The following is an 18,599-nucleotide window of genomic DNA, read 5'->3' as shown; positions in this document are numbered from 1 at the left end:
TACGTCTACATCTGTGAGTGTGTGAGTGTATTACTATATATATATATATATATATATATATAATATATATATATATATAATATATATATATATATACATACATACATACATACATACATACATACATACATACATACATACATATATATATACATATATATATATACATATATATATATATATATACATATATATATATATATATATATACATACATATATATATATATATGTGTGTGTGTGTGTGTGTGTGTGTGCTTTATGGTGAGCTTATGCTGGGAAAGAGAAAAAATAGTAGGCCGAAGAAAAGATAAAATGACATTTTAAAATCAAATTTAAAGCATAAGATCTTGTAGAGTTTCGAACTTATAGGAAAAACATGATCTGCACATTTAAATTCTTTTAGATATGATAAACATAGCAAATTCATGCAAGGCATTGGAAGTAAAGTTTGTGTTTGGTTTCTCTTCATTGTTTAGTAGTAATTGCGGAGACTGATAGAATGATGTTGTAAGAGAACATAATTAGAGCTGTGAGAGTTGTAGGGCGTGGGACGTTGCTGACAGAAATAATATACACTACTGGATCTTAAGACCAGGGAAAAAAATGCCGAAATGAACTCCTTGCAGACTGTTATATTCGAGTATTTTACTTTATAGATTTATTATTGGCAAATAGAAAATGCTATACGAAAACCTAAAAACATGTTTAACATTTAATGCACAAAATATGCATTGAATGAAAACTAACAATATTTTGCCTGGTCAAAAGTTTAAGACCATGACAAATAACAAACGAAAATAATGATTAAATTGTAAATGGGTTCGATGGTTAGAAGCTCCACCATTCCTGCGAAAAAAATTCAAAAATTCGCTGTGGCATACTCAACACAAGCGTTTACAGGAAGTTGTCCGGAATATTACGCTGCGAGGTGAAAACTGCCTGGTGAAGAGGATCCACAGTCTCAAATTGCGTTTCATTTTTGTAAACGTCTCTTGTCATCCATCACCAAAGGTCAGGTGAACATGGAGGATGAGTCAAAAGATGAACGTTATTTGTTATTTGTTCTGAAGCATTTCTTTGACATCCGCACAAACGAGGGCTTTCTGTCAAGAGTGATATCCTCTTCAACATACCAATACACCCAGCTGCTGTTTGATGTCCCTTCACAACCTGAAGTTTCATAGTTTCTCTGTACGCGGAAACACCCCACACCATGATAAAGCCTCCACCACCGCGCCTCGTTGAAATAATCTCCGGTGGAATATTTTTTCCATGCCAGTATCGTTGGAAACCATCAGGACCATCAAGATAGAAATTCTTCAAATCTGAGAATAAAACTTTCTTCCAGTTGTGAACGCCCCAGGTCTGGTGATTCTGAGCAAATTCTAAGTGAGAAGTTGTGTAGCGTGGAAGAAGACAAGATCTTAGAAGACGTTTAAGATTTTTAAAGCTTCTCTTTCTCTCAAATGTTGTCTTATCGTCCTTGAACTGCATTCTGCGTCCGTAAGTGCTTAATCTGGTTTGATGATCGGCTAGTATATTTCCTAATTGCCCGTCGAATCCTTCTACTCAACGCTGGTGAAATTTTCTTTGGCTGGCCGGTCGATTTTTTTCGATCTATATGCCTGAGGGTCTTTTAAGAAGCTCGCAATGGCGTTTTTACTGCGACCAATTTCACTGGAGATGGCACGTTGAGACAGACTTTGTTTCTGGAGCTCTACAATTCTACCACGTTCAAAATCCGTTGGACGATTTAGCGTCAATTTTCAGCATATAAGATGGAATATTTCTATGCTCTTAATTATAATTACATATATGATTTCACCTTAATAGGTCTATTTTTTATATGCTGGTAAATTTTTTAACAATTTCATCCTTTATTATTATTATTATTATTATTATTATTATTATTATTATTATTATTATTATTGAGTGAGAGAGCAGTTCATGCCATCAAAGTGACACTGGGGTAAAATATACGAAGCCCAATATACCCATCATGACTACCCGTCTGATAAAGGTACACCAGGCACATGCATCACAACCATATGTGCGCGACATGGTGATCTCATATCAAGATAAACAGCACATGACCTTGCAGGTGGGGCCCAGTTAGAATTTTCTTCAGGTTGAGTAGCCCATCCCGCTCAAACGGTCCCTGAATAAGGGTTGTTTAAGGATGTTGAAAGAACCACCCATGTTTCCAGAGGTGAACTATTCAAACCCCAAAGAATCCTTCTCAACACATGGCTATGATGCTCCCCCACTACTTCTGCTCGTGATCAGAGATGCACATATCTTCAGCCACTAAGGGACATGCTCAACTGGTTAAGGTCAAACAACTGACTAGCAAATCTGTGGTATTGAGCAGAATATTTGCTGTAGCCCATCTTTTATACCAAGACAAAACAATGTACATGATAACACTTCCAATCAGTTAAGATCAGAAGCCATGAGAGCTACTGCCTGGTACTGCATCAGGGCATTTATTATTATTATTATCATTATTATTATTATTATTATTATTATTATTATCATTATTATTATTATTATTTCGTCTGCCGTTACGTTCTGAGTTCAAATTCCGCCGAGGTCGACTTTGCCTTTCATAAAAGGGGTCGATTAAATAAGTATTAGTTAATCACTGGGGTCGATGTAATCGACTTAATCCCCTTGTCTGTCCTTGTTTGTCCCCTCTGTGTTTAGCTCCCTGTGGGCAATAAAGAAATGAATTATTATTATTATTATTATTATTATTATTATTATTATTATTATTGAGTGAGCGAGCAGAGCATGCCATCAAAGTGACACTGGGGTAAAATATACGAAGCCCAGTATACCCATCATGACTACCCGTCTGATAAGGGTACACCAGGCACATGCATCACAACCATATGTGCGCGACATGGTGATCTCATATCAAGATAACAGCACATGACCTTGCAGGTGGAGCCCAGTTAGAATTTTCTTCAGGTTGAGTAGCCCATCCCGCTCAAAAGGTCCTGAATAAGGGTTGTTTAAGGACGTTGAACGAAACACCCATGTTTCCAGAGGTGAATTATTCAAACCCCAAAGAATCCTCTCAACACATGGCTATGATGCTCCCCCACTACTTCTGCTCGTGATCAGAGATGCACATATCGTCAGCCACTAAGGGACATGCTCAACTGGTTATGGTCAAACAACTGACAAGCAAATCTGTGGTATTGAGCAGAATATTTGCTGTAGCCCATCTTTATACCAAGACAAAACAATGTACATGATAACACTTCCAATCAGTTAAGATCAAAAGCCATGAGAGCCACTGCCTGGTACTGCATCAGGGCATTTATTATATTATTATCATCATCATTATTATTATTATTATTATTATTATTATTTTATTATTATTATTATTATTATTATTATTATTATCATTATTATTATTATATATTCATGCTACACACACACATATGCATTCATATATACAACTATACTTGCAAGCATACACACACATACATACATACATACATACATACATACATACATACATACATACATACATGCCTACATGCACACATATATACGTATGTACGTAAATGCATTCATGCATACATATACATGGTGACTGTTTGCTCCTTGCAGAGCCTTAACCTTTTCTTGCATCTCTAGTTGCTCATTTATCCGTGTGAGATCTTAAATAACTTTTGAGCCCTGAAAGGCGTTTGAAGAGCTGATAACATATACTGCAGTAATGTCACATTTCTGCATTGGCTCCATTTTCCACTCATCTATAATGAATGTTCGAATGTCGCTTAAATCCTCCGCGTGAGTTGGAAGTCTTTTGACAGGCATTGCAGTGAGACAGGTCATTCGGTATGAAATTCCAAAAAGATCATGTATACTTTACCCACGTGGGTAAGGCATACATCTGTCCGTCCATCCATCCATCCATCCATCCATCCATCCATCCATCTATTCATAAATACAAACATACATACATACATACATACATACATACATACATACATACATACATACATACATACATCATTTAAGTATATTTAAGGATGTCTAAATACGCAAGTTTATGCATGAGAAGACATACAACTTCCTGTAGTTTAGAGCTGCACCAATGCCAATGGAGGACAGTGTAAAGCACTCGTATAGATCCTATGATTCTACAACTCAGTATTTTCTTTTGATACTTGCACGTATGTTTGGGAAGCTGGATTAATAGTAAGATCATATTAAAATAACAGCCCAACAAGCTTAGCGGACAGATAGCAGTCGCCATTTGCAAGAACTGACGAACAGAAAATGTAAACAATCAGCCCGTTCAACCGGGTCCCAGGGTCCGTTCTGTTTATATTGTCTCGTTAGAGAGCTCTCTCATACAGCGCTCAGCCAGCCGAAGGCTTTCGAGACACGTGTAGTTTACGGTAACTAACCTACCTGTTACAGAAAATTAGCAGCATGTACTGGCACTTTCTGTGATTAGCCAGTTCGTGTCCGTCAGACCAATCACAATAAACTTTACAGTAACCGGTTTCTTTTAAACATTTACAGACAGGATTTCTTGAAAAGGCTCAAGTTGTCACTCTTTCATAAGCAGTCGTACTCTCAGTGGGTGAACATCAATCTCCAGCAACTGTAAAAACCCCTCATGTCTCCAAGTGATAAACGAAGGAAATATCAAGCTGGTTTTAAGCTGCAATTGGTAACATACGCCAAATCCCACAACAACTGTGCTGTTGCGAGAGAATACGGTGTATGCACACCAGCCGATTCTAGAGAAGCATGTAGCAGACATGGTCCACGAGCAGCATCGAAATGGATACACTGTTTCAAGACCAATAGTCTCGTGGAACAAGATAAAATTTACAAATTAAAGAAAACACTAGCAGTGTCCTTTAAAACAACATTTCTAATATATTACAATTTAATATTACTCTTTTACTCTTTTACTCTTTTATTTGTTTCAGTCATTTGACTGCAGCCATGCTGGAGCACCGCCTTTAGTCGAGCAAATCGACCCCGGGACTTATTCTTTGTAAGCCCAGTACTTATTCTATCGGTCTCTTTTGCCGAACCGCTAAGTGACGGGGACGTAAACACACCAGCATCGGTTGTCAAGCAATGCTAGAGGGACAAACACAGACACCCAAACATATACATACACATACATATATATACACATATACGACAGGCTTCTTTCAGTTTCCGTCTACCAAATCCACTCACAAGGCATTGGTCGGCCCGAGGCTATAGCAGAAGACACTTGCCCAAGATGCCACGCAGTGGGATTGAACCCAGAACCATGTGGTTGGTAGGCAAGCTACTTACCACACAGCCACTCCTGCGCCTATATTATACATACCATAAGTAAGTCTGTAAACCCATTTCAAGTAAATGGTGTTATTATGGTATACTCGACACCATCTTAGTTGCTGTAAAATAACAAACGCCTAAGTGACGTCACTTTAGTAGTGTTTACACTAACCAGGTACGTTTTATGTGTATTATCTTTATATATAAAAGAGAGGCTGTGTTCTGTCTGTCTCCTACGATTTAGATTCCTAACTACTCCCACATTTTGCGGTGCAGTTTAACCAAAACCGGGTATCTTATAGACGTGATTCATATCGAGCCCTTCTGGGTATTAGCGTGCGTCTACGATGAGTCTACGATTTTAAAAACAATTTACCATCAATTTTTCCCATTTTTAATGCATTTTTGGCATATATAAGGGAAGTAACTCTCTAAAAATTTATTATTAAATCTCAGAACGTAAAAAGCTACAGTAACACGCCCCCCCCTTTGTGGTTAGCCATATTGAGATGGCTATTATACTTTACATCTCTAAAAATGCTTATATAGTTATTTCCCTTACAAACCCGAGCAACGCCGGGCAATACTGCTAGTAGTAGATAATTTACAATATTTGGCCACCTTTTGAAAAGAACTGGATACATTTTAAACAACCAAGCCTGCAGAATTGTTGCATACAAAGTTTACTGATTGAAACAGTTAAAATACTATTGAAACACAAGATAAAACAGAGGCTTCAAGGGTTGCTGGGAAAGCTACAGCTCACACGCTCCCTTTAGCTATGAACAACGGGCCTTCGGCGCTCGAGCTACTTTCCACGAAGACTTAGGGTAGTCTTATATAGCAAGTATAACTCAAAACCCACTTTTTAAATGGAAATCCTGGTGGTCGGGGGGCAGTATATACGATACATAAAGCAAAACATACAAATCTGCACGTATGTATACATACATACATACATACATACATACATACATACATACATACATACATACATACATACATACATACATACATACATACATACATACATACATACATACATACATACATACATACATACATACATACATACATACATACATACGACAGAGACTCTGTTAATAAACAAAATCACCACTGATCAATATGACGATTTTGGCAAAACTGAAATTAAAATATTCTGTTATAAATGTCAGACGCCATCTTGATTTTAATATTACACGAATACCCGAGTAAGCAAAACAGAAAGAAGATACATTGAAACGAAATTTGCAACTACTGTATCCAAAATACAAATTCAATTTTACTGTATCATTATTGGAATAATAGACAGATCTTGTTAAATTTCTTCCAGACACTTAAATTTTCAAAACGTTTCACCTGATTATTTTTTTCAATATACTTTTGATGAAGTTTTGTTTGTTGACGAAGAAAATCGCATTCATCGTTTTTGTTTTTTTTTGTTTTTTTAATGAAATCGATAATAAAGAAGTTTCAAGCATTTAAAGTTATGTAATTTTAGCCAATCGAATGACTCCACTGGCCACAGCGAAGTTTGAACTATTTGTTGCCATAGCAATTCCAGAGTATCGTTTTATGCCACCGATGAACGATAATGATGAGTTTGTCAAATCGCAAGATGGGACCCATACTCAACAAGTATAAAGTACTTGAGAGAATAAATGGCGTTGTAGCACTCATTATTCTACAGTGGATTTGTATCTCTGCGAGCTGATATGGCGCTGATGGTACGAAAAATACGATCTATTTGAAAACTCTTAGATGTGTAGGAAAACCTCGTTAACTTCTAACAAATCAAGTACCAACTCATTTAAAACAAAGCTAGAGTGGATTTGTATCCCCAGAGAAGTAAAGTAATATCATAATCGTCAAGGATAGTGGACTTAATACGTATCTGAACATATCAATTTTAATTATTTTTAATTTGAAATTTTAAGAGTTTTCTCGCGTAATTTATTTTCTTTCTGAACATCTATATTTACGATTTTTGAATGGGTTTAAAATCTGTTATTCTCTTAATAAATAGCATTTTGCCCCCAAAAAAATCTTAGTACCCCAAAACAAATCTAAATGAACAAATCTAAGTGCCCCAAAACAAATCTAAATGAACAAATCTAAGTGCCCCAAAACAAATCTAAATGCCCCAAAACAAATCTAAATGCCCCAAAACAAATCTTGAGCCCGATTTCCCCAAGAAACACTTTATCCCCTTATCCATTGCCCATTTTAATACCATCACCTGGCCGTTTAGTATCTCCAGTGGAGGAAAGACACCTAAAGTCCTTTACTCCGTTTTATTGTAGTAAAGGAACTCTTTAGAGAAGTAAAGATATTCTATTAAAAGCATTCAGGCCAGATTCTAATCTGACAATAATTTCATCCTTTCCCAATTCGAGACTTGTAAAAACTGAAACTGGTGACTGGCACTGCACTTACGCCCCCAAGTCATGTAAAACAAAAGAGAAAGAACGATTGATTTTCAAATTACGGGTTTAATCAGTCGTTAGAGTTTTCAAAATAAGTATATTATTAATAGTATTATTATCCAGAACTTGTCAAGAATGAATCCATGAAATGGCGGTTTGACGAAAGTAAATAAAAACAATCATGAAAAACAAAAAAAAAAAAATGAAAACAGTGATTAGGATTCACGCGTGGAGAAATTCTACCAAACAAAACTACTTTCGGGCACCGAGATATAAAAGGGGTTTCAAAAATCAAGGGGGCTAAAATTTTTTGTTTGTTTTTTTTTTGTTTTTGTTTTTTTTTTGTTGTTGTTTTTGTTTTTTGTTGCTTTTTTGTAGGTAGGGGTTCAGCAATTAGTCATATTAGTTATGAAACACTCCTTGACTCTCCATCTGTGCCCTGAATCTGCTATACCGGGCTAAGCACCCCAATACCCATCTCATAAGTTTCGTTAATATTGCTGATGTTCATCGAACAAATCACCAATTTGTTAGTTACTTATTCCGGTTTTATGAAAGGGTTAACCGAAGTCATTAAATGGTTTATTCTATTCAGTATAATGAAGACACGAGGCAAGTTGAGTATATTGGCGATAATGGGTGGGAAATTATAAAATATGATTTACTGGAATGCACATATACAAAAATAATTATTTCTGATATAGGTAGAAGGCCAGCAATTTTGATAACATCGACTCCAGTCATTTACTTATTTTATCTACTCAAGAAGGATAACAAAGGCAAAGTTAAACCCGGAATCATTTGAGCTTAGAACGTATAGAGCTTGAACAAAAACTGCAAAGCTTGTTTTCGACACTTAAACGATTCTGCCATCTCCATAAAACCAATGTGAAGCAACGCCTATACGAAGAAAAAAAGAGACAAATTTTAGGCTTACCATTGTACATGAGATTGAGATTCCACAGGAGATTTTTCACCGACGACTTTGTGGCTTCATAACCTTTGAGACGACATTGATCCAAAATTATTTTGTACGAGCGACCTTGTTTAGAAACATTGGTGGTATCACCCTCTACGTATGGCAACGATGACTTCACCGACTGCGCCATCGAAGCTTCTAGCAGAAAGATACACAAACTATGTGAGACTGTGTTTGTTGAAGTCCACCGCACGTGATCAATAACGGCTAGTTGATCAATAATGGTATTTAAACAATAATAATATAATAGCCTTTTAAAATAACTTGTTCATCAAATTATGTAGTTTAGAGGTTAATCCGAATGCGTGCTAGCTCCATGATGCAACGAAGTAGTTGTTTTGAGGGGTTGTTGGTGAAACTTTTCATGAAATTTAGTGTTAGTAAAAACTCGTTTCGAGACTTGTAGTTTTTGATTGTTAAATTAAAGGAGTATGTGAAATTCTTTCCTGTTGTATGTATTTTTCTAAAACAGAAAGATGACCGAAGTAATATGTAATGTGTTCTTCGGTTTTAATCGCTTTGGTTCCACCCTGTTGCAGCAAGATGTTGATGTCAGTGACAAATAAAAGAAACATCAGTTTGATGAAAGACTACAGGATCTCGTCCTGAATTCAACAGGCTTTAAAGAGATATGTCAATGTTACATAAACTATCTTATTTATATATGCTAGTGAATTGTAAGTGGATACTACGTCTTTGTCTTATGATCAATAATATCTCTTTGTAGGCAAGTGTACCTCAGTGTGCATGTGTGTGCAAGTGTTTTGTGATGTATATATATGCGTCTGTGTGTATTCGTGCGTGCATGGATGCATGTGTCAGTGCTTATAATAACACCGATGCCAGTTTTAGACAGCTGTATGCAGAACTGTTAATGCACGGGTCATTTTTACGTGTCAGATTAAGCAGCCAAGATTTGATCAGTTTCTAATGTCTGCGTGTGAAGTTACGTCAATGTCAGATTAAATCGAAGTGCTCGGATCCTCTATCATTTATGTATATGCATATATATATATATATATATATAATATATATATATATATATATATAGATAGATAGATAGATAGATAGATAGATAGATAGATAGATAGATAGATAGATAGATAGATAGATAGATAGATAGATAGATAGATAGACAACGTGTTTAACGACAAAAGAAGTAGATTTTAATATCATTGAAATAGAGAACTATGTTTAACACCTAATACAAGCATTCAATACACACATCTAGTATAATGAACATGGCCAAGGTTTTTACATGTGTTTTCGTGTGAGCATCTTGCAGTTTCTTTGGAACAGTGAAGTTTTTGAATTTATTATGGATGTTTCTAGACCTTCATAATGCTATATTCAGGATGATGTAATAGTGGTATGTGTTGTGGGAATGTAAGAACATCAGACTAGATCCATGGCAACGGTATCTGTACCGGCTCTTTAGGTTCTGAGTTCAAATCTTACCATAGTTAATTGACTTAAACTGTTTCCTGGTTTAACACTCCCGCTAGCGCTGGATTAACCACTAAGCAGAATAAGCACATGCTTAGTGCATCAAGGGAAAGGAGGCACCACTTAAATGGTATATAGCTTATGGTACAAAAGAAATTGCCAAAATAGTATTCGGGATTCTTTCTCTACTAAGTACAGAAGCAGGTGTTACATAAGATTAATTTTGAGGATCTAATAAAAAATTTTGCAATTACAAAAAATATGTAGGAGAAAATTTTTTTAGATATGAACTAGCAGTATCGCCCGGCGTTGCTCGGGTTTGTAAGGGAAATAACTATATAAGCATTTTTAGAGAGTTATAGCCAAAAAATAGCAAAAAATGCATTAAAAATGGAAAAAATATGATGGTAAATTTTTTTTTAAATCGTTGACTCATCGTAGACATTTTTAGAGAGTTACTTCCCTTATATAATAGCGAAAAAATGCATTAAAATGGAAAAAAAACGATGGTAAATTTTTTTTTAAATCGTAGACTCATGTAGACGCTTTCTTAGCCATTTCTGTTTTGGTGTCTTCAAGCCATGAAGTCGTTGTTCTAAAAGAACACTGGTCTCCTTGACAACGCATTACGACGTTGATTTCCTTACACTCCCTTCCCCACAGGTGCAGGTGTGAGCGTGGACGCCAACTCCGCCGCCATCGACACACGAAAAATTATGCATTAAAATGGAATAAAAAATGATGTTAAATTATTTTTAAAATCGTAAGGAATCTAAATCGAAGGGGACAGACACTCACACAACTACAGTTTTATATATATAGATATACATAGCGCAGTAGTGGTGAGATATGACAGCAAAGAAAAGCATACATTCACTCTCTGCATGCAATTAGACTCGGAAAGTTCGTGAGGAACCCATTGACCCAATTTGCTGACTTTTCCGATAGCACACAGGTGTCAATGAATGGTTGAATGACCAAATCCAAGCTTCTCTGCTAGTTCCTCAACAGTTACGATGATATTTTGTTCCACCAGGGTTTTCAGGATGTCCTTGTCGAGTTCTACAGATCTTTCAGGATGAGGCTCGTCTTCTAGGCTGTAGTTTATGGCTCGGGATTTCTGGAACCACCATTGACACTGCCTTACGCTTATTGTCCAATCCCCATATACTGCATTAATATTTCTTGTACTTTGCACACATTTATATTCTGTTATTCTTTTATATGTTTTGCAGCCTTGAGGTTGTGGCCATGCTGGATCATGTGTGTGTGTGTGTGTGTGTGTGTGTGTGTGTCTATCTGTCGTCTGTCTGTCTGTATGTTATGTATATGTATGTGTGTGGACAATAATATTTTCAACAGATGTGTTGCAAATGTAATCTGATTGTTTCAAGCTTCAATACTGTGTTGGTGTGTGTATGTGTGTGTGTGTGTATGTATGTATGTTATGTATGTACTAGCAGTATCGCCCGGCGTTGCTCAGGTTTGTAAGGAAATAACTATAAAGCATTTTTAGAGAGTTATAGCCAAAAAATAGCAAAAAAATTATGGTAAATTTTTTTTTAGTTAAAAAGGTTGAGTTGCGTCCCCTAGACAGTCTGTGGTTTGTTTCTGATTCTCGACCCCATGTCGATTTTATTGATTTTTTTCAGAACTGGGGGAACTTTTCAAAATTTTCGCTGCGTTAGTTTTGAATTATGACATTGGGCTATGTGTGTGTCAAGTTTCATCAGAATCGGTTGAAAGCCGTGGTCAGGGTGAGGGTACAAGCAAACAGACACACAGAAACACGCACAGACAAACTGCCGTTTATATATAGAGAGATGTATGTATATGTATTATGTATGTGTGTATGTATGTATGTGTGTGTGTATGTATGTGTGTGTGTATGTGTGTGTGTGTGTGTATGTATGTATGTATGTATGTATGTATGTATGTATGTATGTATGTATGAGTGTATGTTTACTTTATTACTAATTACTCTCTTCCAAGAACATTTTCACTCACTCTTAGCTCTTAGCTTCCCATACATTTTACTCATGTATCTATCAGCGTCATAGACAGAATACTTTCACTTTAGTCTTCCTCAAATCACTCTGTCGCTATTTACTTTCATTTTATTCGTTGCCCACTGTGTGTGGCGTTTGCGTGTGGTGTAAACCAGACTAAGAAAAGCATTTGACACACACACCAGAATGTGAGTTTTCTGTAAATTTTGCTTAATTGGAGTTTAAATTTTAAAAACTGGACCTGGCATGACGCGATGCATTGTACTCTCAAAAATGCTAGGTAAATTGTAATTGAAGAAATCCTATATTGTAGATTTGTATAACTCCCAAAGGGAGGCAGATAAAATCTGCCTTTTATAATAATTGAAGAAATCCTATATTGTAGATTTGTATAACTCCCAAAGGGAGGCAGATAAAATCTGCCTTTTGTAATAAGAGATGATGTCTAAGTATATAAAAATAAGCATTATTTTCCATCTTACGGTTAGTTTTGTTTCAATTTGAGAAATAAAATTTTATTTTATGGCTTATTATTGTTTATATTTCGAATTACATATATATATGGAGGCACCAAAATCTTTCAAGTGCTTAGGGCCTCTGTGGGTCTTAATCCAGCCCTAATTTCCAACCAGCACTTTGAATGCTTTTAGCGGAGTCTCCTCTATTACAAGCATTCAGACCAAGTTTCCCTTCTTCTCACAAGTTCTCAGAGTCCCTATAAAGGGTCTTGAGCATTACATTACCTCATGGCTAAATGATAAGGATTTCTGTAATAACATTACTCGACAGGGTGCGTAACTCGGAGATTAGGGTGTGCATGCAGGGTGTGCAGCTACTTCTCTGCATTAAGAGGTCACAGTGCTCCGGAGTGTGATTAGCATATCGCAGGAAAGAATTGCAAGATGGGTGATTCAAGCCCATTCAACCGGCAGAAGACCAAGGGATAGACCAAGAAAAAGATGGCTGGATAATATCCAGTCTTGGGTGGTCACGCTTGAGAATCCAGCCGGAGGAAGTGGGTCAGGGTTGTAGGGCTCTACACCCACAACTTTCCTAGGCATAAATGGGATATGAATGTGTGTATATGTGTCTGTATTTGCGCGCGCGTGTGTTAAAGTGCGTGTGGCAGTGGTTAGGGAATTTTCGATTCTCAGACCGGCGATGCGTAATGTTCTTGAGCAAAACACTTCATTTTACGCTGCTCCAGTCCACTCAGCTGTAAATGTGTTATTCTGCGACGGACTGGCATTCCGATCATGGGAAATGTTGATCTGCCAACCTTGACGACAGGCTGGCATTACTCGAAAGTTACAACATTGTACTTCCTTGCATTATAACCAGCAGTGTATAACAACATTCGATAGTTTGATCGATACAGTGAACTATCTATCTATCAATTTATCTATCTATCTATCTATCTATCTATCTATTTATCTATCTATCTATCTATCTATCTATCTATCTATCTATCTATCTATCTATCTATCTATCATTTATCTATCTATCTATCTATCTATCTATCTATCTATCTATCTATCTATCTATCTATCTATCTATCTATCTATCTACTATCTATCTATCTATCATTTATCTATCTATCTTCTATCTATCTATCTATCTATCTATTATCTATCTATCTATCTTCTATCTATCTATCTATCTATCTATCTATCTATCTATCTATCTATCTATCATCTATCTATCTATCTATCTATCTATCTATCTATCTATCTATCTATCTATCTATCTACTATCTATCTATCTATCTATCTATCTGTCTGTCTATCTGTCTGTCTATCTACGTAAATCCAAAATTAGGAAATAGAGTAGATTAAAATCCAAGCTACACATGTTTCATAATTAGCAGAACCGCAGAATTAATAATAGCCTAAACGAGGGATAATCCGCTTGCTACTCGTTGGCCCAACGAGTAGCTAGCGGTTTACCCCTCGTTTTGGGGTATTACTACCGTAAATCCTCGAGTATAGTCCACCCTTGAGTATAATACGCAGGAGATTTTAAGGGGGCTGTACCTCTGAAAAACCTAAACCTTGTGTATAATACGCACCCCTTCGTTAACTTGAGTCAAGGAGGTCTATATAACGTCCTTGGTTTGTAAAACTGTATACGGTAACGTCTTTTATTATTATTGTATATATAACATAATGCAAACGTGTAGCTTTTTTGTGCATTTTGTTTGCAGAAAATAAAGAAATAACAGTAATAACGTTTAATAAATGTTGCTTACTGCAAGTTATGGCTGATTTAAGGTATTTTCGCGCCCGACATCACAAAATGCGTCTGAATAAACATTGCCGGACAGCAAATAGAGACTCGGACATTACTTAGAAAATAATTTTCATTTTTAACCTCGCATATAGTACGCACTAGGGATTTTGACCTTTAAATTTTGGGAAAAAAGTGCGGATTATACTCGAGGATTTACGGTACTTCATTCTCTAATTTTGGATTTCTATTCGCATACACAGCAACCCCTGCTGCTAAATGTATGCTATAAAAACAATTTTTTCAGCTTATCCATCTTCGATACGGGAAAAATGTACAACCTTCTACATCAATAAACGACTATTGTTCCTGAAAGTTGTTTTTTATACCTCCTATGGACTGTTCGAATCCTACTATCTACTTACACCTTGATTCTTAGATCTTACTTTTACATATATGTGTGTGTGTGTGTGTGTGTGTGTGTGTGTGTGTGTGTGTGTGTGTGTGTGTGTGTGTGTGTGTGTGTGTGTGTGTGTGTGTGTGTAAAACTAATTGGCAAAGATAGGAATACCTCACTATTGATATAGTTTGGTAAGTGTAGTTTATAAAAATTTAACTAGTTTTCTCTCCTCGGTATATGTTGGGTTACTAAGTTTTATGTTATTCTGTGTGACACATCTAAACACGCCTTAGCACCAATGGTGTTGATGGTCGTCATCGTGTGTAGAGTATTCAAGGTACCGGAAAACTGTTAATAGAAAAAAGGTCTTAGAAAATTATATTCGTTCTTTAAGGCCTGGCGTTATATTTACACATTGCAGGTATTTTTGTGAATACGTGATTTGTTAGCAATCACGTAGAATAGTAAATTTTATTTGTGTACGAGGGAGTGTTGAAAAGTTCCTGGCTTTGGGCAAAAGAAAATACAGGTGGTTCTTTTAATTATGATTTTATTCAACACTAGCACTATGACTCGGCAACGCCAGGTCATAGTGCTAGTGCATGCATATACAGCTGCGTGCGTGTACACATACACGCGAGTACTGTCCAAAGCTCTGACCAATCACATACAGCTAGCTGGCATTCAATTGGCGTATCAAGTTTCGGGCATTTTGATTGGGATTTGGATAGAAAATTCACTTAAAAGTCACTTCTATTGATTTTTTAATGGCTTTGCGGGGTGACTGGGGAAATGTAAAGATGTGCACGACCACCCTTGGACGGTTTTGAATGACCACAGAAAGTGCGAGCCCTCTAACTGAAAAATTGTGGATTTGTATAAAGGATACACACACACAGACACAGACATTTTGCCGTTTATATATAGAGAGATATTCCCCTCTCAGATTCACACACTTATTGCAGCGGTCCTTCAATCTTTCTAAGTCCAGTAAAAGAACTCGGAAGGTTCCTTAAAGCCAGGAACTTTTCAGCACCCCCTCGTATATTCATCATTTCGTGGGCAATGTCAGTTTACCGAGTTTAGATTTAACATTTGTCAGATTAATGTACATCTCAACTAACATTCGACCGAGATAATCAATTAAGAAGTCAAAAGACAATCTATCCCTTATAATCTGTCTGTAGAGTATAGACACAAATATACGATGAGTGTGTATGTTTGTGTGTGTATATACGTGTATGCATGTGCGTGTATTTAAACATTTTTAATATTGGAGATGAAGAGAGAGTTTCGGCTGTTGCAGCTTCTAATACAGATAAGATGGATTTAAAATATCAACCCATAATTTCATTCGTGCTGTGATAAAGGATTAGAATTAATCAACGGATTTAAAGGGTTTTTCTATTATTTTGATTCTCTTTTTTAACTGACAAAGGTTGTTATTGGTTAATGATGTTGACTTTGTATTGTTTCATGGCCAGTGTTACTTACTGCCTGTCATGAGATACTATTTTATATGAATCCTTGTTATTGTTAGTGTTGATAATTTTTGTGATTGTTGTTGTTGTCGATGATGCTTAACCAGTTCTGATTGAGCAAACTTATGATCAAAGGCGTTCCAGCAATAATTGTCCCACCTTTTATTCAAATACTTTATCTGGGATCACATTTTCTGTTGTGTCCTTCTCCATTTAAACGGTATGACCTAAATTGAAAGTGATTTGGTCACTATTTCTAGCAGGTCGAACAATCGCGTAGAGGCGCCTTCGTTGGCCCCTTATTTCTGTGGTTGTTGTTCGTTGTGTTGATGGAGACATGACAAGCTTTGTGGTGTTGATTCGTTTGTATCTATTGTATTATTGCCCTTGTAAGGCGGCGAGCTGGCAGAAACGTTAGCACGCCGGGCGAAATGCTAAGCGGTATTTCCTCTGCCGTTACGTTCTGAGTTCAAATTCCGCCGAAGTCGACTTTGCCTTTCATCCTTTCGGGGTCGATAAATTAAATAACAGTTACACACTGGGGTCGATATAATCGACTTAATCCGTTTGTCTGTCCTTGTTTGTTCCCTCTGTGTTTAGCCCCTTGTGGATAGTAAAGAAATAGGTATTTCCTCTGCCGCTACGTTCTGAGTTCAAATTCCGTCGAGGTCGACTTTGCCTTTCATCCTTTCGGGGTCGATAAATTAAGTACCAGTTACGCACTGGGGTCGATGTAATCGACTCAATTCCTTTGTCTGTCCTTGTTTGTCTCCTCTATGTTTAGCCCCTTGTTGGCAATAAAGAAACAATAATCGTTACGCGACGGTCAAAAATACTTCGCGGTATTTCAACCGACGCATTAGGTTCTGAGTTCAAATTCCATCGAGTTCAACTTTGCTTTCAATCCTTCAAAGTCGATTAAATAAAGTAACAGTCAAGTATAAGGGTCAATGTAATCGACTAACATCCTTAAATTGCTGGCCTTGAGCCAAAATTTGAAATCATTATTGCCATTGTCTCTGCTATTTTTGATGATGCTTCCACCGTTAAAATAGTGATTCATAACTTAATATTGCTACACATTTAGAATAACAGACAACCACTCTTGTCAACTAAGGAACCAACGCATTCCCAAGCTGTCACACTGCACTCAATACTAGTCATCACTGCATATCGGAGTGTGCAAAATGGTCCTCAACTAGGTAAAAAAAATTATCGCATAAATAGTAACACAAACCTGTGAGTCGCAATAACAAAGTAATCGCAATTATAACTAATTGATCAAAAATTACACTCACTCTTGTTTATTAAAACAAAATCAGAGGTTGAACAATTACATCATTTTTCGACATAGCTTTCTTTCTTTTCGATGCACTTCTTCCAGCGGTCCACAACCTCGCTTATTCCATCGGTGAACAAGGCTTTCGGCTGGTCACGCAGTCATTTATGTGCGACCATTCGTCCGTAGCAAACCGACAACCTCGTAAACGATATACTTGGGCGGTCCAAAGAGGTGATAGTCAGAAGGAGCGAGATCTGGATGGTATGCTAGGTGTTCCAGCAACTCGTAACCCAATTTTCAATGGTTTCAACGGTGTATGAGGTCGTATATGGGCCATTATTGTCGTGAAACAATAACAATTGCTTTGACAATGGACGTCGGCGTTTGGTGCGAATAGCTGGTTTCAGTTTGTTGACCAGCATTTCACTGCAGCCTATATTAGTAACTGTAGACCATTTTTCCAGGTGATGCTCCAATATAGGCACTTTGCATCCCAGAAAATGGTTATCATCACTTTTCCAGTGGAAGGTTGTATCTTGAATTTCTTTTTTACTGGCGATTCCAGGTGTCTCCACTCCATAATCTGCCTTTTGGATTCAGGCTCAAAGTGATGGGCTTAGGTCCCATCTCCAGTAACTATTCTCTCCAAACAAGCTTCGATTTTGTCGCTGTAGCAGTCGAGTAAGCTTTAACAACTCTCCACACGATAGCGCTTATACACTTCGGTAAACTTTCTTGGCACCCACTTCGCATAGATTTTACGGAAGCGGAGCTTGTTGTGGATGGCTTCGTATGTAGGACCAAGACCAATTTGTAGAGAGCACATCGCTTCATCGACGGTCACTCGTCGGTTCGCCAGAACCATCTCTCGAGCTTAATGAATCTTCATGTCAGTGGGGAGGTTGATGAGCGCCCTGTCCCCTCTTTGTGCTTCACGATTGTCCAACCATTTTTTAACTTCTCGATCCGCTCATACACAATTCTACGCAGTAGAGCGTTGTCTTCATACGATAGTGAAAGCCTGCGATAAATTTC

General features: G+C 37.0%; 1 protein-coding gene across 3 annotated transcripts in view; it reads right to left on the bottom strand.

Annotated features, from left to right (window-relative positions):
- LOC115212425 (tetraspanin-6-like) overlaps positions 1 to 18,599 on the bottom strand; it is a 69,005-nt gene that overhangs the window by 18,619 nt on the left and 31,787 nt on the right. The window contains exon 2 of one of the 3 annotated variants that reach the window (XM_036502936.1): positions 15,962 to 15,966. The exons of 1 other annotated variant lie outside the window; for it this stretch is intronic. In XM_036502936.1, coding sequence (XP_036358829.1) covers positions 15,962 to 15,966 — 5 coding nt within the window. Of the gene's footprint in view, positions 1 to 8,678; positions 8,866 to 15,961; positions 15,967 to 18,599 lie in introns of those variants that run through there. One more of the 3 variants, XM_029781334.2, reaches the window with a different exon arrangement.

The sequence above is a fragment of the Octopus sinensis genome, linkage group LG5, assembly GCF_006345805.1.
Source record: "Octopus sinensis linkage group LG5, ASM634580v1, whole genome shotgun sequence".
Classification (NCBI taxonomy): Eukaryota; Metazoa; Mollusca; class Cephalopoda; order Octopoda; family Octopodidae; genus Octopus; species Octopus sinensis.
Note: the sequence above shows the minus strand (reverse complement) of the source record. Positions and strands in the feature narration are given on the sequence as shown.